Source organism: Stegostoma tigrinum, chromosome 6 (assembly GCF_030684315.1).
Source record: "Stegostoma tigrinum isolate sSteTig4 chromosome 6, sSteTig4.hap1, whole genome shotgun sequence".
NCBI lineage: Eukaryota > Metazoa > Chordata > Chondrichthyes > Orectolobiformes > Stegostomatidae > Stegostoma > Stegostoma tigrinum.
Genome location: NC_081359.1, coordinates 92,343,251 through 92,368,426, shown reverse-complemented (window position 1 = coordinate 92,368,426; position 25,176 = coordinate 92,343,251). Strand labels below are relative to the sequence as shown.

General features: G+C 40.0%; 1 protein-coding gene and 1 long non-coding RNA gene across 7 annotated transcripts in view; one reads left to right on the top strand and one right to left on the bottom strand.

The window, feature by feature from the left end:
- The window catches only part of LOC125453269 (uncharacterized), a 30,739-nt gene extending 19,672 nt beyond the window's left edge, over nucleotides 1-11,067 (top strand). The window contains exons 2-3 of the long non-coding RNA XR_007247728.2: nucleotides 4,733-4,911; nucleotides 10,586-11,067. This is a non-coding gene — a long non-coding RNA (uncharacterized LOC125453269). The remainder of the gene's footprint in view (nucleotides 1-4,732; nucleotides 4,912-10,585) is intronic.
- ppme1 (protein phosphatase methylesterase 1) overlaps nucleotides 1-25,176 on the bottom strand; it is an 85,578-nt gene that overhangs the window by 5,790 nt on the left and 54,612 nt on the right. For all 6 annotated transcript variants that reach the window (XM_059646762.1, XM_059646761.1, XM_059646758.1 and 3 more), the window contains 6 exons: nucleotides 24,821-24,915; nucleotides 20,868-20,925; nucleotides 17,997-18,048; nucleotides 10,616-10,770; nucleotides 10,349-10,439; nucleotides 972-1,037 (listed from right to left, as the gene is read on the bottom strand). In XM_059646762.1, the coding sequence (XP_059502745.1) occupies nucleotides 972-1,037; nucleotides 10,349-10,439; nucleotides 10,616-10,770; nucleotides 17,997-18,048; nucleotides 20,868-20,925; nucleotides 24,821-24,915 (517 nt within the window). The remainder of the gene's footprint in view (nucleotides 1-971; nucleotides 1,038-10,348; nucleotides 10,440-10,615; nucleotides 10,771-17,996; nucleotides 18,049-20,867; nucleotides 20,926-24,820; nucleotides 24,916-25,176) is intronic.

Genomic DNA, 25,176 nt, shown 5'->3' with positions numbered 1-25,176 from the left:
AAATTTGATATAAAATGCCTACCATCTACAGAGTTTCCATTCCCCTACCTTTACGTTACCAGAGTACCTGCAAACTGTGTTGTATTTCAACCTGTGTTGAGCTAGTGACCCCAAATCATATCCAACACACAGACTGCCTACATACATCTCTGTAGCTTTATCTGAATCCACCCCAAAATCAATTTTAGTCCATCTGCTAACCAAAAACTCATCCATGCCTTAATCACCTCTAATTCTGACTGTTCTAATGGTATCTCATCCATTCACCTCATCCAACTCAGATGCCTTTATCCTGTGCCAAGCCAAACCTCAAGTCCTGCATCCATTTTTACTGTTTTACACTGGCTTCTGGTCTCCTGAGATCTTTGCCATGTTTAAATCTTCCCAGGCCATCAGATCCCGAAGACTCTTTTCTGTAAAAAAATTCACTCGTGGAACGTGGATGTCACTGATTTGGCCAGCAGTTTGTGGCATCTTTGTATATTTTTCCTATGTTTCTATGAAATGCCTTAAGATTTATTTTGTACTTTAAGATGGTCCTATAAAAAATAATTTGGCTTACCAATAGCGATGTGCTAAACTGCACTCTGGATAATTAGGGATAAACAATATGTTGGCCTAGCGGGACTTCACCTGATGAAGGAGCAGCAATCTTGAAAGCTTGTGATTTCAAATAAACCTGTTGGACTTCAACCTGATGTTATGTCGACTTCTGACTGTGTCCACCCCAGTACAACAATGGCACCTCCACATCATAACAACTTTAAAAAAAATTGCTTATGGGATGTTATGACAAAATCAGATGAATATTGAAAAAACTAAGCATAAAATTTTACCTAGACAAGTTAATTAAGAGATCCAAATTTCCACAAAGAAACAAAGTTTGTCATGGAAAAAGAAATATTTTCCTGCCAATACTGGACAATATGGGCTGTGTTAGTATGGAATCATTAAAACAAAAAAACACTTACAGTTTTACTTGCCCAACCATGGAGACTTTTGCTGATTCCAGATTTCGTATCTGACCACTTTTCACACTGTGTGAGCAAAGAAATTGAAATAAGAACTGCTACATTCAAGTTGAGTTACATAGATCATCAGTTTAACGCTATATTTACCAGTGACACACTTCTGATTATTACCAAAGTAACATAAAAGCAACAGAAGTGGATATATAGGAATTTACAAAGAGTAAACTCAGCATCACTGTGAACATTAAACCTCCCAAAGTGCCAGAGATTATGCTTTCCGAAGACACATGATGTGTCGGCACTGACTCATACAAACCAAGGAGGATGTACTTATTTTGACCAAATTGGTCTAATTTGAGTCACCAATAGTCCACTATGCATATCGCAAGAAGCTCCAGTAAAAAAATTGGTACATTGAACAACAGCTGCTACTTCAAATTATACCAGGGTTGCAAATGTTCTTTATTCTTTGATGGGATGTAGTCATCACTGGTAGGCTAAAAATGCGCCCATTATCTCATTACTCCTAAACTGAGTGACTTGCTTGGCCATTGAAGTGTTAAATATTTTACAGCTGGTCTGGAGTCACATGTAGATTAGACAGATAAGACCTCAGATTTCCTTCCCTAAAGAGCATTATTCAAGACTGAATTGAATTTATATGTCATGAGGGATTCAAACCAGTTCCTCCAAAGGATCACCTTCAGCTTACCAGTCCAGTAAACAGCCCCAGAAAAAAATTGCAAATCTTTGGAGACTTTTCCAAAAAGGAACTGGCCTCAGTTATCATCTTTACAACTAGTCTCTGGTAATCGTTGTCTAACTGTTCAAAAATGAAGTCATACAATGAGGTGTCCAGATGAAATTACATCAACCATGTGTCACCAATTTGGTGGAAAAAAAATTGAATATCCATTGTGGACAAGGGCCATCAGTTAATTCTGAGAAATCTGAGGAGAGCTTAAACTTCAGTGCTGCTTAAAAAAAAATTGATGAAATTAATATTAAACATTTTATTTGATACAAATGTCACTTGAAGTAACTAGAAATTGATGCCCATGCCTGGTTACTCTGAACTGAATAGCTTGTTCAGTCAAATGAAACAGCATATACGAGTGAACTACTTTGATGCAAGACTGGCGTCATGCCTAGACAATTCAGAACAAAGTTCCAGGTTTTGTTCTTGAAGGACATTATCAAACCAACGGGCTTACATGACAATCCAATTGTTTCACTTTCATTGATGTCAGCTTTTTATTTTCAGGTTAATTCTCTAACTGCTAGTTGAGCTCAAACTCAATTTTTAATCCAGTTACAGAAACAATACACTACTGAGATCCAATATTAGCAGTTTTATTCTGAATATAAATTAGTTTTATGCCACAAAACTAAGTAATTAAGAAAGCCAATGGAATACTGGCCTTTATATTGAAAGAACTGGAGTAACAGGATGCAGCTACAAAGCACAAGTCAGGAATGTGATGGAACAGTCCCCACTTGCCTGGATGGGTGCAGTTCCACAACAGTCAGGAAGTTTGACAACATTCAGAACAAAGCAGCCTGTTGATTGTTTGTGAATGTGGGTCATTCGTCCTGTCTCAGAGGTCCATGCCTGGCAGCGGCTTCCAGAAGCAAACACCATGCCTTATAGCTGCTGGACTAGCCTTGGAGAGACAGGTGGTGAGTTACTCACTACAGAATTCCTACCCTCTAACCTGCTTTTGTAGCCTCCGTATTTATGTGGCTAGTCCAATTCAGTTTCTTGTCAATGGTAACACCAGGATGTTGAAAGTGGGAGGATTTCAGTGATGGTATTACCATTGAATGTCAAGAGGCAATAGTTAAAATTGTTTCATATTGGAATGATCATTACCTGGCAGTTGTGTGACACAAATGCTCTTTGCCACTCTTCAGACCAAGCCTGGATATTGCCCAGGTTTTGTTGCATTTGAGCATGGACTGCTTCAGTATCAGAGGATCTGTGACTGATGCTGAACTTTATAGAATAATCAACAAATATTCCCATTTATGATAAAGGGAATGTGATTGATGAAGCAGTTGAAGATGGTTGGGCCTAGGACACTACCCTGAGGAACTACGCATGTGATATAGTCAACAGTGTCTTGCCTCTGAACATGGAGGCATGTTCAAGTCCCACCCGCTCCAGAGGTATGTGATAACATCTCTGAATAGGTTGATCAAAACTAGGAACTCCTGTAGAGAATGCCCTTGGGCCAAGATGATCAACCATCTACAATTCCAAGCACCTTTTGTCGTACTAGGTATGATTCCAACTCTGATTCTAATTAACTCCAGTGTTGTCAAGGAGTCCGAGCTAAAAAGTCAAAAAAACGTAGCCTTGACATTGAGAACTGTCAATCTCACATCGAGAATTGTCAATCTCACATCATGTCTGGTATTTGGCTTTTTTAATGTATGTTTAAACTGAGGCTGGATTGAGGTCAGGAGCTGACTGACCTATTTACATTCAAAAGTCAGAGTGGGGTGACTCTTTATTATTACTTGCAGCATCAATAGTTCTTTTGAATTTATTTGTGTTAAAACTACTTTCTACAAGTGTCTATTAACATATAGTCAATTGTCACCACATGCAAGGCAGAGCATGAAGAAACTACTATTCTGTTTTTTCAACTGTTACTATTATAAGGTCTATAAGAATTATTTGGAATTTGTTAACTGACAGATTGTGTGCAAACAGACATCATGTGTAATTGCTATTTCATTAAACTTGGAATACAAATATATGCGTCTAAAACTACTTCCTAATTTTTAGTTTTATTTGCTTTGTAGTTGCTTAGCTTTTGTTGAAGCAAAAGGCAGCATGGTAGTTCAGTGGTTAGCATTGCTGCCTCACAGTGCTAGGGACCCGGGTACGATTCCACCCAAGTGCGACTGCATGGGTTTCTTCTGGGTGCCCCAGTTTCCTCCCACAGTCCAAAGATATGCAGGTTAGGTTGACTGGCCATGCTAAATTGCCCACAGTATCTGGGGATGTGCAGGCCAAGCAAGTGTTGAGTGGGTCTGGGTGTGATCCTGTTCAGAGGGTCAGTGTAGACTCCATGGGCTGAATGACTTGCTTCCACACTGTATTCTATGATTTAAAAAAAGAAATTATCCAAGTACAGGTGGTTCTGTTTCATGTTTCATTAGCACGAATTGGCTGTAACATGACTGATGAATAGTAGATGCTGTTTGGATATGGTGAACTTTCTGCTGTACATGTATAGCGATTGCTCCATAAGGCGATTTTCTATAGCACAAGGTCACACAAAACACAACTATTGCATTACAGCAGAACTACCTGTACACAATTTTTTTTGCTCATCTTTGGATTCTCTTCTTTAGATGTTTTTACGTTTGATTATTTCAACAAATGCGAGGCAAAAAGACAACTAAATTTATTAAAAATATCATTCTATTAAATACAATTTCAATAGCCATGATGGCACTTGTTGAGGTGCAACACAGAAGGAAGTGGCTACTGACAATTAAATGCTGAAATATTCAGATCAAACAAATCTGCAGAGATAGAAGAGACAACATTTCAGGCCAATGGCCTTTCAGCAGATTGTTCCCAGTTTTTCCTGTTTGTCTTCCTCAAAATGACACCATACCTGATTATTTCTAGTATTTTCTGTTTTTATTTCAAATCTGCAGCACCCAAATTATTTGGCTTCTGAAAAAAATTATCTAATGCAGGAACAAAAAAGTACCTTCATTCAAATTGATTTTTCACACAGACCGTCCTGGACATAGTGAAGCTCCACAGATATCCAAGACAATATAAAAAAAAAGCTGGAAGCTTCAGAGACATGGGATTCTATAACAGAAAGATCAATATTTGGCCATAGATTAATGAAAATAAATCAGCCATAGATTGATCTTTAAAAGAATGAAGTGAACATCAAAGACTGTTGAGGTAAGCAGGTGTTTCTTTTTAAATCATTGTACAGGATGACAGGAGACCAACCCATTCCACCAAACAACCCAACAAAAGCTGCAGCACAGTTGCATGTCATTCTGCATTTATTACTATATACAATAGAAGGCACATTTTTACCACCTCAGATAGCAAGTACACAAGCCATTATGCTATAGAATTCAAACCAGTGCAGAACAGTAGCCAGTCAGACCGAAATATCCCCACAAGTTTTACATTTTAATTTTTACATTGCTGCTTAGGGAAGTTACAATAAAGGAATCTGACAGAAGTAATAGTGATAATGGGAACTGCAGATGCTGGAGAATCCAAGATAATGAAATGTGAGGCTGGATGAACACAGCAGGCCCAGCAGCATCTCAGGAGCACAAAAGCTGACGTTTCGGGCCTAGACCCCTTCATCAGAGAGGGGGATGGTGTGAGGGTTCTGGAATAAATAGGGAGAGAGGGGGAGGCGGACTGAAGATGGAGAGAAAAGAAGATAGGTGGAGAGGAGAGTATAGGTGGGGCGGTAGGGAGAGGATAGGTCAGTCCAGGGAAGACGGACAGGTCAAGGAGGTGGGATGAGGTTAGTAGGTAGGAGATAGAGGTGCGGCTTGGGGTGGGAGGAAGGGATGGGTGAGAGGAAGAACAGGTTAGTGAGGCAGAGACAGGTTGGACTGGTTTTGGGATGCAGTGGGGGGGGGGGGGGGGAAAGAGAGCTGGGCTGGTTGTGTGGTGCAGTCGGGGGAGGGGACGAACTGGGCTGGTTTTGGGATGCGGTGGGGGAAGGGGAAATTTTGAAGCTGGTGAAGTCCACATTGATACCATTGGGCTGCAGGGTTCCCAAGCGGAATATGAGTTGCTGTTCCTGCAACCTTCGGGTGGCATCATTGTGGCACTGCAGGAGGCCCATGATGGACATGTCATCTAAAGAATGGGAGGGGGAGTGGAAATGGTTTGCGACTGGGAGGTGCAGTTGTTTATTGCGAACCGAGCGGAGGTGTTCTGCAAAGCGGTCCCCAAGCCTCCGAACGGAAGTAATAGACAGAAGTAATAGTCTTAGCAACACTCATCTGTCTGAATTCCAGGTGTTATGGTTACCACACCACACTCTCTTCTCCCTTTAGCAGAGACATTATGACCTACGGCATTTATGTTTTATTCAGTACCCTATGAAATGACTGAATTACATTCTACATGAATCAAGGACAGATTTATCTGTAAAGGACATGACAGAATTCATATCACGAACAAGAACAAAGTAGCTGGAAAAGCTCAGCAGGTCTGGCAGTATCTATGAAGGGAAAAACAGAGTTAATGTTTTGGGTCCGGTGACCCTTCCTCAGAGAATTCATATCATTAGACTGCAAACTTCAGATTTGTTAATGGTATTGCTACTGCAAGATACAAGACATTCATATAGATTTACAGGGATGTTGCCAGGTTTGGAGGGTTTGAGCTAAAGGGAGACGCTGAATAGGCTGGTGCTATTTTCCCTGGAGCATCAGAAGCTAAGTGGTGATCTTATAGAGATTTATAAAATCACGAGAGGCATAGAGAAGGTGAATAGCAACAAGTCTTTTCCCTGGGGTAGAGGGTTCCAACCACAGGGCACATTTTTAAGGTAAAAGGAGAAAGATTTAAAAAGGGACCTGAAGGGCAATTTTTTTCCCCATAGAAGGTGGTTCGTATGTGGAATGAACTGCTAGGTGAAGTGGTAGACGCAGGTACAGTTACAACATTTAAAAGGCATTTAGAAAGGTACATGAATAGGAAAGGTTTAGAGGAATATGGGACAAACGCAGGCAAATGGGACTAGTTTAGTTTGGGAAACTTGGTCAGCACAGACAAGTTGGACCGAAGGGTCTGTTTCCATGCAGTATGACTGTATAATAACACCATGGGCTCTTGTCTTCTTTAGCAGCCACCTGTGCAGCACCTTGTCAAAGGTCTTCTGGGAATGTAAACATATTACATCCATTGGCTCTCTCTGTCTAACTTGCTCATTGCCTCTTCAAAGAATTCTGACAGATTTGGCAGGCATGACCTCCCTTGACCATGCATCTTCAAGATTTCCACCTCTCTTCCTTAATAAGGGACTGTGAAATCTTACTGACAACTGAGGCTAACCAGTCTATAATTCCCTGACTTCTACCTCCCTTCTTTAATATGAATGCTGGATTAGCAATTTTTTTTCAGTCCTCTGGGACCCTCCTTGACTCCAGGTGATTCCTGAAAAATTACCAACGCCACCACAATTTCCTCAGCTACCTATTTCAGAGCCACGGGGTTCAACCAATCCAGTCCAGGTGATTATTCATCTTCAGACCTTTCAGAGTTCCCAGCACATTTTCCTTAGTGATGGACCCTAAACTCACCTCTGCTAACCAACACTCTTGAATTTAAGAGAAGTTCTGGTATAATACTGGTGTCTTCTGCCATGAAGACTAATGGAAAGTACCTATTTAGTTCCTCTGTCATTTTTTCATTCCCCTTACTATTTCTCCATTACTGCCATTTTCCAGTGGTCACAATGTGAACACTTATTGCTCTTTTACCTTTTATATATTTAAAACAACTCCTGCAATCTTCCTTTTATATTACCATCTTTCCTCATTCCATTTTATAATCCATCTTATATTTCATCTTCTCCCCCCTTAATGTTTTTGACATTGTCCATTGCTGGATTTTAAAGGCTTCCTAATTCTCTGGCTTCCCACTAATCTTCATCATATTGGATGCTTTTTCCTTCGCTTTTATGCTGTCCCTGACTTCCCTCATCAACCATGGTTGCCTCATCATCTCCTTCGTATTTTTCTTCCTCCTTGGGGGAATTTCTCCTGAATTACTCCCAGAAATTCAAGCCATTGCTGCTCCACAATCTTCACTGCTAGGCTCCTCTTCCAAATCAACTCTGCCCATCTCCTCCCTCATGTCTGTTTCCTTTACTCAAGTGTAATACCATTACATCTGATTGCAGCTTCTCCCTCTCAAACGGTAGGGTGAATGCTATCATATTGTGGTCACTGTCTCCTAGGGATTTCTTCACATTAAGCTCCCCTATACAAGTCTGACCCATTTCACATCACTAAATCCAAAACTGCCTTGTGGAGTCTAGCACAAGCTGTTTCCAAAAAGCAAAACCATCTCACTGATATTCTGTGAATTCCTTTTCTAATGATCCACTGACAACCTGATATTCCCAGTCCACGTGGACATTGAAGCCTCCTTAATTATTGTACTAGTGCCTTTCTTACATGCCTTTTCCATCTCCGGATTTATTTTCTGCCCCAGATCCTGACTACTGCTCGGAAGGTCATACATAACTGCCATCAGGGTCTTTTTCCCTTCGCGGTTCATAACTTTACCCATGCAGATGCTTTGTGTTCCAACTCTATGTCACTGCTTGCTATTGAAAATTTAATCTTTACTGAAATTAAATTAAAGTTTAATGCTTCAGAATGACACCCTCTCACATGCCAAGAAGTCGAGATGGTTCATACAGACCTTACTTACCAGTCTTACCAGCCTCAGTAATGAAGAGATGCTGCCATCACTTCTCCTTTGGAATACTTGAACAATTGTTTCCACTAGCCTCACAACTACTTTCTTTGTAAGCTTTTATAGGCAGTGCAAGGTAATCACTGCTAGGGTGTTTCGATTTGAATTCTGCAGAATGGTCAAGGTATTTGATAGCCTTATAGCAGTTATAGGTATTGTTGCAGCCTTGAGTAACAATTTATATTTGTAACAATACCGATTTCAGACTGCAACAAACATTGAACATAACAGTGCAGTGCAGGCCCTTCGGTCCTCAATGTTGCGCCGACCTGTGAAACCAATCTGAAAACAATTCAGCAACAGCAGTCAGCAACTTCCTGAAGGCTCGAGTGCTGTGCAGCATGAAACATACATGCTTAGCTTAAAGTGGAAGCTTTGCTTATGGTTAGGTTTGGTCTGTTCTGTTAAAGCCCAGAAGGTGGCAGGGCAGCGATTTTATTACAATTGTACTAGTGCCTGGGCACCTCACAGGTTACATTAGCCATGTTTAGAGAGAATAGTCTTTGTTTCCAAGCAGTCAGTCTCTGATCCAATGCTTTGGTGCAAGGGAGGAAATTTAATTATGGTGCAAGATTTCATGCCAGCTGCCTGAATATTTGGTACAGACCTGCAGGAGGCAGCATAGATGCCTGCAAAACATTTGCATGTGCAAATGAAAATCTTATTTATGTAGATTCTAGGTTGTCCTACTGCAGCAAGCAAGGAAATGTGGGCTCCACCTGGGTAAACATGCAATATTCCCTGTAAATCAAATCTCTGACATCCTGACATTGCTCCTGCTTTATGGCATTCACGTGCAAGGATACAAAGTCGATGACTTAAATCTGATGAATATGGACCTGCTAAAGTGATTGGAGGTGTAATTTGCAAACACTGGAATGACCAAAGCATTAAAAGTTTAAAGGCAAAAGGATGGTCAGCCATATACAAAAATGTGCCTGTGAATAATGATGTGCTGCAGCAGTTTATAAGCTCTGTCTGCCTGGTAAAGCAAATCTTCCTCACAAAAAACACTACTTGTTAGTGAACTGTAGGCAAGACTTTCAGGGTCTGTGTGTGTGCATGGTATACAGCCTCCTGCAAGCTGTGCTTCATTTTGTTCTTTTAGGTGTAACTCCCTGCAAGTTGGCAAGATCCTCCTCCTCCTCCTCTTCCAGAGCCAGCACCAAACCCATGAAACTATCAGAAAATTTCCAGAAGACCCTAAATTTTTATCAAGTTAATGTTTTACTTTCATAAATGATTTGTCAGTTCCAGCAACCGACACACAAAAAAAGCATACTAGTTACCTAGCTCAAAAATAATTGATGCTTCTTTAAGGTCACTAGAAATTCACCCTTCATTCTTTCCATGCCAATGACTTCTGCGACTGATTTATGAAATGATGAATGGGATTCTAGAGGTGTTTAAAAGGGGTGCACACTCTTAAAACAATTTAAACTTCTGAGGCAAATTGTGTCAGAGCACATGTGAGAAACCTGACTTTGTGTCTGAGTGCTCATTTTGCCAAAGTGGAAGTGTTATTCCCATGCGATTCACCTCTTTCTTTACATTCTTACAAAAAAAATTACCCTGTTTTGTCTAAATTTGAGTCAAGCTGAAAAAACGCTCAAATGTTTCCAACCCTGAAACAGAAACGGACACTTACCAATGGTTGGATGAAGGAATGGCTAATTCTTACCCAAGCCTCTAATTAGACTGTGACATCATGACATATTGAATGATAAGACTGCAGATTTATTCTACCACAACTTCAGTTTCCTTTGGGACAATGTGGCAATTTTTCTCTTTGAATCAAGAACATTTTTGTAGAGAATGTCTCATAGAAGGAACAGAAGAGTTACTTGCATTCAGAAAGGTAAAGAAATCTCACCTCCATTCTATGGCACTTTCAATAGAGTTGAACACTTTAGGCCGACTCCGTAAAAACGTTTGCATGCTGTTTAAAGCGTCCATTGCCGTGCCTAGAATTTTTTTTTAAAGTTAGAGAATTCAAGTGAAATTTAATTTATGCATACATCACTAATAGATATTGTTAAGTGATAATGTTCTACAGCTGGTTTCTAAGAGCCGTTATGCAGGGTCTCATTATATCTATTATTATTTTTAGAAAAAGATACAGTCAACTTAAATCACCCACCTTCCACTACATCAATCACACAAAGGCCCACAAGAGATGGCACCAGATTCTTTGCTGCAACATGAACGGCTATCGCTCCACCCATACTATGGCCAATCAAAACAACAGGGGGAGAATTTTCACCATACAGCGTTTCCACTATAATACCAATGTCTCTGTAAAAGAAAAAATATATTTTGGAAACAAAAACAGCATTCTCAAAGTTGCCTCACAGATGGTTTTAAAGGTTACCAGGTTATGTATTTGAGGTGGAAAAGAATTCGACAATCCAATGTCAAGATAATTTAACACATTGTATTCTGGACTGGCTTAATACATAATTTGTTATTTCCTTTTATTTGTTCATGGGTGTGAACAAGGTTAGTACTTATTGCACAAAACTCTTCAAATAGTAAATGATGTCCCTTGAACTGCTGCAGTCATATGTTGTTCTGTTAGGGGTGGCGCTTTAGGATTTTGACATAATGACAAAGATACACTACATGAAATTTAAAATGCCTTCCCACTTGAGGCAGGCTAGAAGGGTGCATGAGGAGAGTGAAACCCAGAGCACCAGAACCAGAGCATGTTGTTCAATCAAGTGAGAAGGCAGAGTTTCCAGCCTATCATTCCAGTACACCCTATTAAACCATTACAGGGAGAAGATGAATATTGACATTTTCTTCAAGTTAATTCAAGCACCTGAGGCCAATTATAGGCCTCCTGGGGACTTGTACCACATGGATAGGCTGCAAGATGCAGCCCAAGGGTTGGCTTGTTTGAACACCTTGTGCCGAACATTCCCTTTAATTTTGTTACCATCTGTGTGGGCCTCTGAGGCACATGCACAGCAGCTACTTCTGGAACTGTCAGTCAAGGCCACATGGTGCTGAAAGACAACAGTGCTAACCACTGAACTAGGGACCTGATTCGATTCCAGCCTTGGGTTACTGTGTGTGCAGAGTTTGCAAATTCCCACTACATCTCTGTGGGTTTCCTCCTGGTGCTTCAGTTTCCTCTCAGTCCAAAGATGTTCATGCTAAGTGGATTGCCCAGAATGTCCAGTGTGGCAGAGGTAAAGTGGGTTTGCTATAAATGTAGGGTTATGTCAACGGGACGGCAGGGTGGGATGTTTATTAAAAGGTCATTGCAGACATGATGGGTCAAATGGCCTCTTTCTGAATTGTGGGGATTCAATGAATCGCTGCGCAGAGAACAACTGGAATAGCTGCACAATTGCAGTTTAGAGGCAACTTTGCTTGTCCCCACAGAAGACCACATCACCCAACACCATCCAAACAGGGCATGCACAAGAGGCATAAGTGAGCTCATTTCATTTTGGACCAGTAAGAGCTATTCATGATACCCTGTGTACTGCAGTCCCAAATCTGGGCAAGTATCCCAGTGGCACTGCTGAGAATGAAGAGCTGTTGATACCTGACTTCCTCCAAAAGCTCAAAAACTCAAACAGCAGACAGTAGACTGCCTAATTAGGATTTAAATCCGCTGGGCTTCCTGGACATGGTTGCGGCAAAATTATGAACAGCTTCCACGCCAGTCTTTGGAAACACTTCTCCAGCCATTACATAAGCCCTTTGTTCCAAGCCAGGAAGGAAATCTCCTGACAGTGACATTTGTATGCATCTGCTTTCCTTATTCTTATAGATTGGAATATTTGGAAGGTAACATTGAAGGATTCTTGGAAATTGCTGTAGTAAAACTTGTGAATTGTACAAACACTGCTACCACTATGCTTCAGTGGCAAAAGGAGTGAATGCTCAAGATGGGGAGGTGGGTTAATGAAGCAGCATGATTTGTCCTGGTTGATGCTGAGTTCTTGGTTTGAAATGCTGTAACAATCTGAAAGGTAAAAATGGCTTTTGGAGCAGCCAGCTAAAGACATTCTGAACACATCATATGACTTAAGCTAAATGATTCAACAGATTATAGAACATAGAACAGTACAGCACAGAACAGGCCCTTCAGCCGACCATTGATCCTCATGTATGCACCCTCAAATTTCTGTGACTATATGTATGTCCAGCAGTCTCTTAAATGACCCCAATGACCTTGCTTCCACAACTGCTGCTGGCAACGCATTCCATGCTCTCACAACTCTCTGTGTAAAGAACCCGCCTCTGACATCCCCTCTATACTTTCCTCCAACCAGCTTAAAACTATGACCCCTCGTGTTAGCCTTTTCTGCCCTGGGAAATAGTATCTGGCTATCAACTCTTATCTATGCCTCTCGTTATCTTGTATACCTCAATTAGGTCCCCTCTCCTCCTCCTTTTCTCCAATGAAAAGAGACCGAGCTCAGTCAACCTCTCTTCATAAGATAAGCCCTCCAGTCCAGGCAGCATCCTGGTAAACCTCCTCTGAACCCTCTCCAAAGCATCCACATCTTTCCTATAATAGGGCGACCAGAACTGGACGCAGTATTCCAAGTGCGGTCTAACCAAAGTTTTATAGAGCTGCAACAAGATCTCACGACTCTTAAACTCAATCCCCCTGTTAATGAAAGCCAAAACACCATATGCTTTCTTAACAACCCTGTCCACTTGGGTGGCCATTTTAAGGGATCTATGTATCTGCACACCAAGATCCCTCTGTTCCTCCACACTGCCAAGAATCCTATCCTTAATCCTGTACTCAGCTTTCAAATTCGACCTTCCAAAATGCATCACCTCGCATTTATCCAGGTTGAACTCCATCTGCCACCTCTCAGCCCATCTCTGCATCCTGTCAATGTCCCGCTGCAGCCTACAACAGCCCTCTATACTGTCAATGTGGTGAGATAACTGCTGATTATGGCTGACTTGAGTTTTAATGTCCCACAGAAATACAGATGGCTACAAACCACCAGCACGTTAAGCTCAGAAAAAAAAAATCCATACAACAGAAGGGCAGTTTAATTTGTGGAAGTCTTCAGGTCAGACCTGGAAAAAAAACTGTTTTGGCGACCTCAAAGTAGTCCGAGTCAGTTAAAAGATAAGTTGGCCTGTCTACACCTGTCAAGGAGAGAGATGGAAGGAATCGCATCTAGTGAATGTGCAAAAAGTTGCTGAAAGGAAATGCTTGCAATCTCAATTAGTTCAGCAAGAAATTTTGAACAGCGATAGTTCACTGGGACCGGAATATGTAAAGGATTTCACTGGAAGTGAGAGTTGAATGACTTGTGCTGTTTTTGTAGAAGATCTTTCAAAATTTTTATGAAATAAGCAGAACAGTGACAGATTTGTGCCAACATGTTCTGTGATTAACTAGCATGGTAGCCAACTTACAAAAAAAATTGAGGTCAATCGAGCCAGGGTCTACTCTGGAACCAGACTTGTCTAGTATTAGCATCAACTGGGATCATAAAATATCTTCAGATGAGTAATTCTGATGACCTGAAAAAGAACAACCTTTCTCATCCAATTGGAGGACAATTTTCAAGAAGTTTCTCCCAGATCAGAGGATGAAATGCAGAACTAGAAAGGCTCAGACAAAATAAAACTAGAATAGTATGTTGAATACAAGGGAACAAAAAGCAAAAAGGTGGAAAGGACAATGGGAAAAGTGAGCCAAAGTCCTTACAAAAATTTAGTTTAAAGCTTTACTTTATCCTTTTTCAGTCAATTTTACTTTCTCAATGCACAATTGATCTCTGGGGACTTGTAGTTTACTGCGAGACTGCAGACACAGCTTCTCAGGCATTGAAAATAATACTAAAGATTTAACGTGAGCATGTTCCATTCTGAGTTCCTGGACAGCTGAAATCAACTGGTAATTGGCTCTTCATTTACAAAAAGCTGTGAAAAGCTGCTCAATTTTCCAAAAAGGTTTGACAGTAAAAATTAAAGTTTTATTGCCAGGTCAAAACTCTGGGGGGACTGTCAAATAAAAGCTCAGATTCAGAACAGAAATTCAAAACATGTCAACAAAACATCTGATTTAAAAACAATTAAAATATAATGAAATGCTTAGTTTACCAATAACATTTTAAAGTTATTTCAACATTAGAGGACATTTCAATACTATTACAGAATAACTTTTTAATCCATTAGTTGATGGTGATGGAAATTTCTTCAGATATAATGACAGTCTACACTCAGAATTTTAATGAGCATGCCATATTTGTTCTCCAACACGTGTTTATTTTTTGCCATGGTGATGTTAGTAAGGAGCATTCTAGAAATCTATATAGCTAAAAGTTAATAAGAATTACAGAATAATGAAATGTTTTCATCCCACAAGGAGACTATTTATGTATCTGTGCAGGCACTCCACAAGATCAAATCAACTAAGCCCTCTTAAAAGAATGCAAGGAAGAGGAGTAGGCTCTCCCAAACACAGCTTCTCCAAGTTATCACAATTCAAAACCTTGTTCCCTGGAAGTATTTTCAAAAATGTATTGAATCATCCTCAGACTTGCATACAGTACTTCAGTTGATGCCAAAGCATTGTCTTTTCCTTGCATTTCTACTCTATGCCTCACTTACAAAGCCCTGGATCCTTCACCCCCTTTAGAATTGAATGCAGTAATTTAGTACCTCGGCCATACTCGAGACCATGCCATGCTGATTTTTTTTGTTCCATAAAGTCGACCCCTCTTACTATAGTTTTCCTATTTATTGTCTATAGAAGGCTTTTTGTGTTTCTTTTTAATGTTAGCTATCAGTCTCTGGTCATATATGGTTTCGTGAAATGTGCATGACAATCGTACTCAAACACTTTGAGGATGTAACTTGTCGGGGTGGATAAAGGGGAACCAGTATTTATTACATAGCTGGGTTACCAAAGGGAACTCTTCAACCAACATCATAAATTAAATGAACAACATAATAAGTTCATAAGAAACAGGAACAGGAATACGCTGTTAAGCTCCACCATTCAATAAGATCATTGCTGATTTGACATTCCTCATATTCATTTTCTGCATTTTCCCCTGTAACCCTTGATACTTTCAATGATCAAGAATCTTTTGTTTCATTAGCTTGCCGAACCAGTTGTTCTGTGGTGTGCAAACGTTTTGTTACCTTGCTAGGCAACATCATCTGTGCGACCTCTAATCAAATCATTGGTGTTCTGGTTCCTTCCAGATTTTTATGATCCTCTGGCATGACGGTCTTGTCATTTCCGGTTCTGTTGTTTTAGCAGGAGTCCTTATACTGGGTCTATTTCTATGTGTTTGTTAATGGAATCCCGCGTTCAGAAACAGCCTTCCAGAAATTCCCTTGCATGTCTGGTGTTTGCTTGTCCCAGTCAAACTGATAAGCCCTCATTCTCTGCATGTATTGAGCCAAGTGAATGTTGGTCGTGTCTTTTTACTGCCAGCTGATGGTCATATATCTTGGTCGTCAGTCATCTCCTTGTCTGTCCAATGGAATGTCAATTGCACTCGCTGCATGGTTATTCTGTATATCATGTTGGTCTTGTTTACTATCGTTATGGGGTCTTTAGTCTTTGATAACATTTGGCACGGTGTTGCTGCAGGTTTCTGTGCAATCAGGATCTAATGTCATCTTAGGAGTCTGGTAGTCATTTCCGATATATTTTTGATGTACGGTAGCGCTGCTAGTGTCTTCTGTTATACCATGTCCTCTGACTGTCGTTTGTTTCATGGCATTTGTGGACAAAACTTCTTAGGTGTCCATTGTCGGTGAAAACTTTGGAAGAGCAACACCTAAACAAAGTTTGTGTAGGTAATGTAAGCTTAGGGAAGGTTTGCGTAGGAATGTAAGATTAGGGAAGGTTTACTGCAATTGTACAAGGTCTTGATAAGACCACATCTGGAGTGCTGAAAACAGTTCCAGTCACCTTATGGAGGTACTTTAGAGACAGTACACTAGGATGATCCATAATATACAGACAGTTTCTTATGAGCAAAGGCTAAACAGGTTGGGACTCCACTCATTGGGGTTTGGAAGAATGAGAGACAAAACATATAGGATCTTAACAGGTTAGACAGGATAAAAGCTGAGAGAGTGTTTCTCCTTATTGGAGAGTTAAGAACAACAAGGCATACTCTCAGCATGTAGGAGTGCCAATTTAAGACTAAGATGAAGAGGAATTTCTGCTCTCAGTGGGTTGGGTGTCTGTGGAACTCCTTGTCACAGAGAGCTGTGAAGGCAGAGTCCTTGTGTACATTAAAGGCTGAGATAGTTAGATTCTTGATCACTAGGGGAAATTAATGGTTACAGAGAAAGAACAGGAAAATGGACATGAGGAATGTCAGATGAGCCATGATCCTATGGAATGATGGAGCAGGCTTGAGGAGTCAAATGGCTTATTCCTCCTCCTACTTCTTATGGTCTTATAAAAAGGAACAAAGTTAGCATGATGACAAAGCAAATAGCATGGAAAGCAAATGGCATGTTAGACTTTATTGACCAAAGGGACTGCAGTACAGGAATGAGTAGTCTTTCTAAAAATGCCCAGAGGTGTGGAGAGGCCACCTCTGGAAGATAATGTGTGTCATTTTGGGCTCCATATTTAAAGGAGAACATACCAACATTAGAAGCTGCAAAGCTAAGATTCATTAGTTCTGTCAAAGAAAGCTCACGTTCAGCCCTTTCTTTTAGGCATCGTGAGGACATACATCTTTTAACAATGACTTTAGTTGTGGCATTGGGAAAATTGGTAGATAATTGTGCACACCAAGGTTTCCACAAAAACAATGACATAAATGCCCAACCACACAAGAAAGTTCCTGTGTTTCATCACAAGCTGATGTGCAGTTCTGAACATATAATTAAGCAGGCAAATAAAGCCATGGTTTAGTGAAGTGCTACATTCTAATAGGACTAAACAATGTACATGCCAGAAGGAATGTCCTGATGACCATGAAGTCCAGAACTACAGATCACAGTTTAAGAACATCCATTGGCCATTTGTCTGCAACAGAATGTGGCTGAGGCCAAAACATTGAATGTTTTCAAAGAGGAGAAGTTAAATATATGCCGTAGGACTAAAGTGATCAAAGGATATGGACAGAAAGAGGAACAGGGTACCGGGTTGGATGTTGGACATAATCATACTGAGTGGCCCACGCTGTTTTTGTTATGTTTTTATGCTTCCAAGTATGGGTCAGGTAAGTAAATAGATAGAAACTACATGCAGAGAGAGGGTGCAAATGATGTTTCTTAATAATAATGCTGGAATATTGACCAACCTTTTTGGAGCACAAATTTTGGGTTCTGGATGTTGTGTTAAAAAAAGATAGTCAGGACATACGTCACACTGGGAGATGGAAGAACCTTTGTCACAAGAGGTTTTCACAAGTTGCTGAGAGATTATGTAAACTCTTAATAACTCTCTCGTAATGCAGAGAGAAACATAAGGCAGAAAAGAAAATTAACTCTAAACACTAGGCTGCTGGATATTTACAAAGTTTGGAAATATATTATTGCCTGAATACCTTGACATAGTTTCTGCTGAAAGATCATCAGCGTTTCTGGCTTTTGTATCACCTGCAAGATAAATTGGACCAGAAGTTAGATGTTTTCGCTCCAGATGGTTTCCTGTCTTCACACTGAATAACATATAACACATGATTTAATCCAATATATTTAAGCTACACCTTCATGACGGGGAACTATATACACATTTTGGTATAAAACCGCAGAAAATGAAAAAAACTATAAATTTCAGCATGCAGCAGAAACAGAAATTCATTTTTGGAAGACTGAGGTCACTGTCAATTTTGTATACAGAATTCAATTCATTTTTGATAGAAAGAACACCAACATTGATTCCAAATAGAGAGTTTCCATTACCAGGATATATCCAAATTTATTGGTGTCATGCAATTCCAGAGTAATTAATAGGGCAATTTGAATACAGGTCAGGTTTTGAATAAACTCGTTCCAGATCACAAATATTTTGTTTCCTATCACCGACATCACTGCAGTGACCTAGTATCCAGAGAAAGGTTACTTACGAGGCATATGTAAAACATAATTATTTTGCACTGATAGAAGCAATGTACAAGATGTACAAGAAGCAAGTCTCATTGGCAGCCTGAGTTAAATTTTACAGATGCTGCATAGGTTTCCCAAAGCTCTGAAAACCTGGCAGAGAAAGGAAGGCAGAAATTGTCAGCGAAAGGGAATGCTCTAAAAAGGCAAATGCCTCTGTGCCCAGGAGTGGAAATATTTTTTCAGGCCTCCAAAAAAAAAGTGGCCTTCCCACTACTGATCACCAACCCTACATGCCTCTCTCTCCACTGTGATCATAACAGACATGCTGCACCAACGCCCAGGTCCTATCTTCTTCCTTCCTGCAACAGCATTTCCTCTTCCCCCACCGCCCCCAATCTCTCCAATCCCCCCTTTCCCTCCTTCAAATTGCTGTGGCTTTCTCTAGAGATCCCTAATTGCAGCCTTTTCTACCCCTTGCTCTCCCCACAACCCTAAGGCTGATCAAGACCTCAAGCTGAGTTCAAAATACGAGGAAAAAAACATTATAGTGAAATCCCCAACTTTATTTTTTCTAAGCTACAGCACAACCACACTTCGCCCATCTTCATAAATATTTAGTTTACCATGGTGAAGGTGCTTCTATCTTGAGCAGACCAGCTGGCATTTAAAAAAAACTTAAAAGATGTCAACTACATGACTAAAACTGAAAAGAATTTTTAAAAACTGAATTATTTCCTTGTTCAAAATGTGTTCCCTGGGTTTACCCTCCTGTTTAAAAAAGGATCCTGCAACACTACTGATAAAGATTCAAAAATATTAAATTCTTCTTCCCAATTCAATTCAGTGGAAAAACCAAGGTTGCTGGTGTTTTGCAATATTTGGCAGGTTTGTCTTCACAATACCTTACACTACAGCGATATCAGTTTAGGAGTAAGGCAAGGGGAAAATGTCAGTGAGAGTCCAATGTTCAAAGCAGTGCAATGGCTGGAAAGTTTGCCTCCTTGCATTCTGATTCCATATTACATATCAGCCAGGAGGCCACTCACACAGACACATACATTAATTGCTAAATTTTTTTAACATATTATTTCAATCAAAATTATACCAGAATATTTGAAGTACTCAGATAGCTTACACTTAGTACATGAAAATATTTTCTCAGAATCTAGGCAGTACACATGCCACATGGAGTTGAAACTGATCCCCAGGGGTGTTGTCAAAAATCAAAACTTAAATTTTTTTGGGGGGGGACCAGAAGAGAAAGAGAAGACTATTAATTTAGAAAGGTCAAATACTTACAAAGTTCTGAGTTAAGGTTTGGGAGCCCAATTGTGTTTTGATGGAGACCACAGGATTTAGAAAACAGAGAAAGTACTAGAGGAAATTCTGGGAACCAGAGAAAGCTCCAGTGCATGGGTATTCTAGAACTTTCAGTATACTGGAAAGAAACTGTCCCAAAGTCGGGACAACAGACGAGCTGACCATAATAAACTGGGATGAATTATGACTTTTAGTGACAGGTCAAAGAAATAATTGGTACAGTACAAAACCAGTATATACTCCTAAAACACAGTCATTCTGTTTGTGCGATTAAACAAAAACTGATACGCAAACAAATTTAGAGATAATGGGAACTGCAGATGCTGGAGAATCCAAGGTAACAATGCGTGAAGCTGGATGAACACAGCAGGCCAAGCAGCATCTCAGGAGCACAAAAGCTGCCGTTTCGGGCCTAGACCCTTCATCAGAGAGGGGGATGGGCAGAGGGTTTTGAAATAAATAGGGAGAGAGGGCGAGGCAGACTGAAGATGGAGAGAAAAGAAGATAGGTGGAGAGGAGAGTATAGGTGGGGAGGTAGGGAGGGGATAGGTGAGTCCAGGGAGGACGGACAGGTCAAGGAGGTGGGATGAGGCTGGTAGGTAGGGGATGGAGGTGCGGCTTGAGGTGGGAGGAGGGGATAGGTGAGAGGAAGAACAGGTTAGAGAGGCGGGGACAAGATGGGCTGGTTCAGGGATGCGGTGGGGGAAAAGGGGAGATTTTGAAGCTGGTGAAGTCCAGATTGATACGATTGGGCTGCAGGGTTCCCAAGCGGAATATGAGTTGCTGTTCCTACAACCTTCGGGTGGCATCATTGCAGCACTGCAGGAGGCCCATGATGGACATGTCGTCTAAGGAATGGGAGGGGGAGTGGAAATGGTTCACGACTGGGAGGTGCAGTTGTGCTCCTGAGATGCTGCTTGGCCTGCTGTGTTCATCCAGTCTCACATTTTGTTATCTCGCAAACAAATTTATACAGGTTTACTGGTGCTCCTTTATCAAATTTAATGATAAACACTTAACAGCCGGAGTAAATCGCAAATAAACCTTACCATGGCTTCGTAGATCTACTGCCACAACCCTACAGTGAACTCGACTGATAATCATGGACTGTGGTTAAAAAGAACAGGTTATCATTAAGTCATATATTCCAAACTCATGTCATGAACTGCAAGTGGTGGCCTTTATGGCCATAAGTTTAAAACAACTCAGTAATTTAGTTCCTTGGACCATAAATACTGCTGTACAAGTATTGTCCACAACACAGGACAACAACAATCACAAACTTGTAGGTGAGAGAGCGCGCGCAGGAGCAAGCGAGCAAGCACAAGAGGGTGCATGAACTATACGGCCACTCTGAAGTTGAAAATATAGCAAATACACAGTTGCTGAAAACCCTTATTATTTGAAAATGCGTTTGGTAAATCTATGCCATCTAGATTGAGTGGAGGTAGTTCGAGAGATGACTGTCACTCTTAGTGAAAACTCTCCAGTGGAACTCAAGGTTGTTTGTCAACTGCGGACCAAGTTAGCTCCAAGCTGGAATTGTCCACAAGAAAGACAACAGTTTTGAAGGATTGCATCACTTGGGATTAATGACTTACACATTAAGTGAATTAAGGCAATTTGGGGATCTGCCCTAGTTTCATCTGCCAGAAGTGTATAATGTATAGTTTATAAATTGACCACAACTTCCCTGTTACTTTATGTTTAATTTGGCTGGTTCAGTTTCAGTGTCTAGGTGGCTACCAAGATAGTATTCAGTTTTTTGCTTTGCTTGATGCTTGTATAACAAAGCTTGTTTTTTTAAAAACAGTGGAATCTTATGTCTTTATTTTTTCAGCAAATGACTGATGTTTCTAACACAATACAGCACCTAAAATAATCATAGTATGTAGAGCCAGCAACATTCCTGAATCAAATCAAAAAAAAATGCTGGAGAAACTCAACAGATCTAGTAGCATTTGTGGACTGAGAAACAGTTGACATTTCAGAAAAATGGCTCTTCTTCCAAAGAGAAGGGGGCTGGAAAATGATGTTTTTATTAACATGAACAAAGGAGGAAGAACAAGTGGGACAGATAGTGGGGGTGGCTGAACAGGAGGCACTTAACATGAAACATTAATTCTTTCTTCACACATGCTGCCAGAAGAGCTGAGTTTCTCTAGCATTTTGTACTTCACTTCAGTTTGATGTAGCATTGTTTACTGTGTAACCAGTTAAGACTGGTGTTCTGAAATACCAAATTATTCTAGCATCAAGCGTAACAGTTTTCACAACAGAATTTACGGGCGCTTTCCATCCATAATGTCTACAGACCGAAACATACAATGACAGTCGCTGGCCTGTACCAAACATATATTATGCATCTTTCTCCTCAATTATAACAGCACAGAAGAGTAAGCAAATACGTCAGAGTTGCAGTAACACCTACAGAGGACAAGAATACAGGGAATCCAAAACCTGCATGTGGAAATCTGTAACTTACACTGTAATTATTGCACCACTTAGAGCTGCAAGCATATGCCAGCTAAACACTGCAGGTTCAGCTTAAGCACACTTACAACCATATCGTCCTCTTTCCCCTGGTTAAAATGTTTGTCCATATATTACTCTATTAAATATTGAGGTATGCATTTTTGTTATGAAGCATATAATTTTGAAAATAAACTATATTATGCTTCACAAATGCCATAAATCAGATGTTTAAGCAGCTTTTTCAGTAACGTTTTGAAAGCAGAGTCAGTTAAGATGACAGTGAGCTTGTTTTTAGATAAGGTATCTAAGCAGATCAAATTATAAGTTTAAAAAGTAAATGCATGCAAACCAGTAGTTGTATACTCATTTCTATTAGCCAGTCCAATAAATAGCGAACATGGCAAAATACTGTCCATAACATCTTTGTATAGACTTGAGTTTAGAAGGATAAGAGGGGATCTGATTGAGGCGTATAAGATTATTAAGGGATTGGACACTCTGGAGGCAGGAAGCATGTTTCCGCTGATGGGCAAGTCCAGAACCAGAGGACACAGTTTAAAAATAAGGGGTAGGCCATTTAGAACTGAGTGGAGGAAAAACTTGTTCACCCAAGAGAGTGGTGGATATATGGAATGCTCTGCCCCAGAAGGCAGTGGAGGCCAACTCTCTGGATACTTTCAAGGAAGACAGATAGAGCTCTTAAAGATAATGGAATCAAGGGTTATGGGGATAAGGCAGGAACAGGATACTGATTGTGGATGATCAGCCATGATTGTAATGAATGGTGGTGCTGGCTCGATGGGCCAAATGGCCTACTCCAGCACCTACTGTCTATCTTTAAAATATTCATTTTTGGCCGCAGGCAAAGTACCTCTGATTCAAACTACATTATATGGAGAAACAAGAAGTGGAAACAAAACAAAAAAAAACTTATTTTAAAAATCTTATGGAATAGATCTGTAAAGCTAAAATGTGCTCAAAAATAGATCGACAATAAACTAACAAAAACTTGATGACAGGCTTAATTTAAACAAATACAATAAAGTTTCTAAGGCAGAAGAAAAACATTATACACTTGTTTCCTGGTCAGATTTATGGTGCTGCACAAGTCTGAGCTCTACCATATATTCTCCATCTTAAGGATTCTGGACATGCAGAACATGATAAGAGCCAAACAGACTTTTTTTAAAAAAATCTCTGCAGGGTCTTAGGAACATGTTAGGGGATGAATCATACCTGTCTGCTCTCACAAATCTCAGCAGCTGAACAAAACACATTACCAGTCAACTGGGACATGAATACAGGCTAATCCCGGGCTGGATTTGGTTTTGGAGCAACGTTGGAAAATAAAAATGCACTCCTACTCAAGAACACAACAGAATCATTTTGTCACGCTTTCCTAGCTTTAACATTTGAATGTTAATCTGACCAAAATATAGGGGGGAAAGAAATTGTAACAAGGCATCACAGAACGTACAATCTTTTTCTTAAATCGGTGTCTTGCAATGCCATGTAAGTTAGAAGATCCACAAACGGCAGAATTGTTCATGCGCAATAAAACACTACAGATTGCGGTGTGAGTAAATCGATGGAAACCATTTCAAAACTATATAATGTCACAGTGCAATAATTTGCATGTCCAAGTTTAATTTTAGAATTTAAGCCATTATCATTCCTTCTCTTATTCCTAAACTTATTACATAATAACAACACACATTTACCATCTTGACATGCTTAAAGCGACGGCCTAATTGTGTGGTTGATATGAGATGAAACCACATGCAGATCTTTGAGCTGACATCATGAGTTTTTTAAGCTCTTAATATGATGAAGTGAGAACACGAATTAAGGGGCAAATTGCAGTGGCTCCATCACCTGGCTAATTACATACAGTTGAAATCAAATCAGAACAGCCTTAGTACAAAGAACTCAATTCTGATGGTCTATTTGTCTATTTAGTTGATGGAGTACCCAATCTATCATTTTTAAAAGGTCACAAACAAAATTGAAGAAGTCATTTTAAGAAGCGATTTAAACAAAAAAAAAAATCAGTGATAACTTGGAAGAAGGACTGTACATTGGATAGAGCCAGCAAGAATTAATGAAGAGGTAGGTAGTGACAACAGGGCACAGAGTAGGGGAAAGCAGCAAAAGGGGTAGTGAGTGGGACAAAGTAGAGACATGCAAAAAGCAAAGCAGTAGTTTGCTTTAAATACAGGCTTGAGCATGTGTAATTATACCACACCTTAGGCATATATGCACTAAACTAAGTCAAAATGAAAATGGAGGCTGCATTTTTATGTTGTTACTTACAAACTGCCCTAAAATGAAAACACATTATTAGAAAGCACTTTAAATGGGGGAACACTTGTATATCATGAACAGAAATAGGGAACATCCAGATGAAATGTGGGTCAGTCTTGCTTTTGTTTCAACAATGAGCAAATATGAATGGTTTCTTGCTGTGCAGTAAATCTCATTTTGCAATTTCCACACTGCATTTTTCTTAAAATTTGCTATTACTTACAGTGAATACAGCCCATGAGAGTGCTGAATGGCCTCCACCATGCAATAACAAAAGAACAGGTCCATCCGATCCACTTTTGTAGATTCGAAAAGAGTACAAGTGGTTAAGGTTTATTTGCAATGTAAAATAATTAATTAATTTACTAGATGGACTTAAATAGCTTTGCCATTAACAAACATGACAGATTTGTAACTTTCTCAAAAGCATTAGAAATTTGTTAGAATATTGTAGCCAGTGAATCACACATGTCACACTATAGATAGGTTAAAATGAGTGAGCAAAACTGTGGCAGATGGAGATCGATATGGGAAAGTGCAAAGTGACTGAAATTTAGATCCAGAAAAGCTGGATTAGAG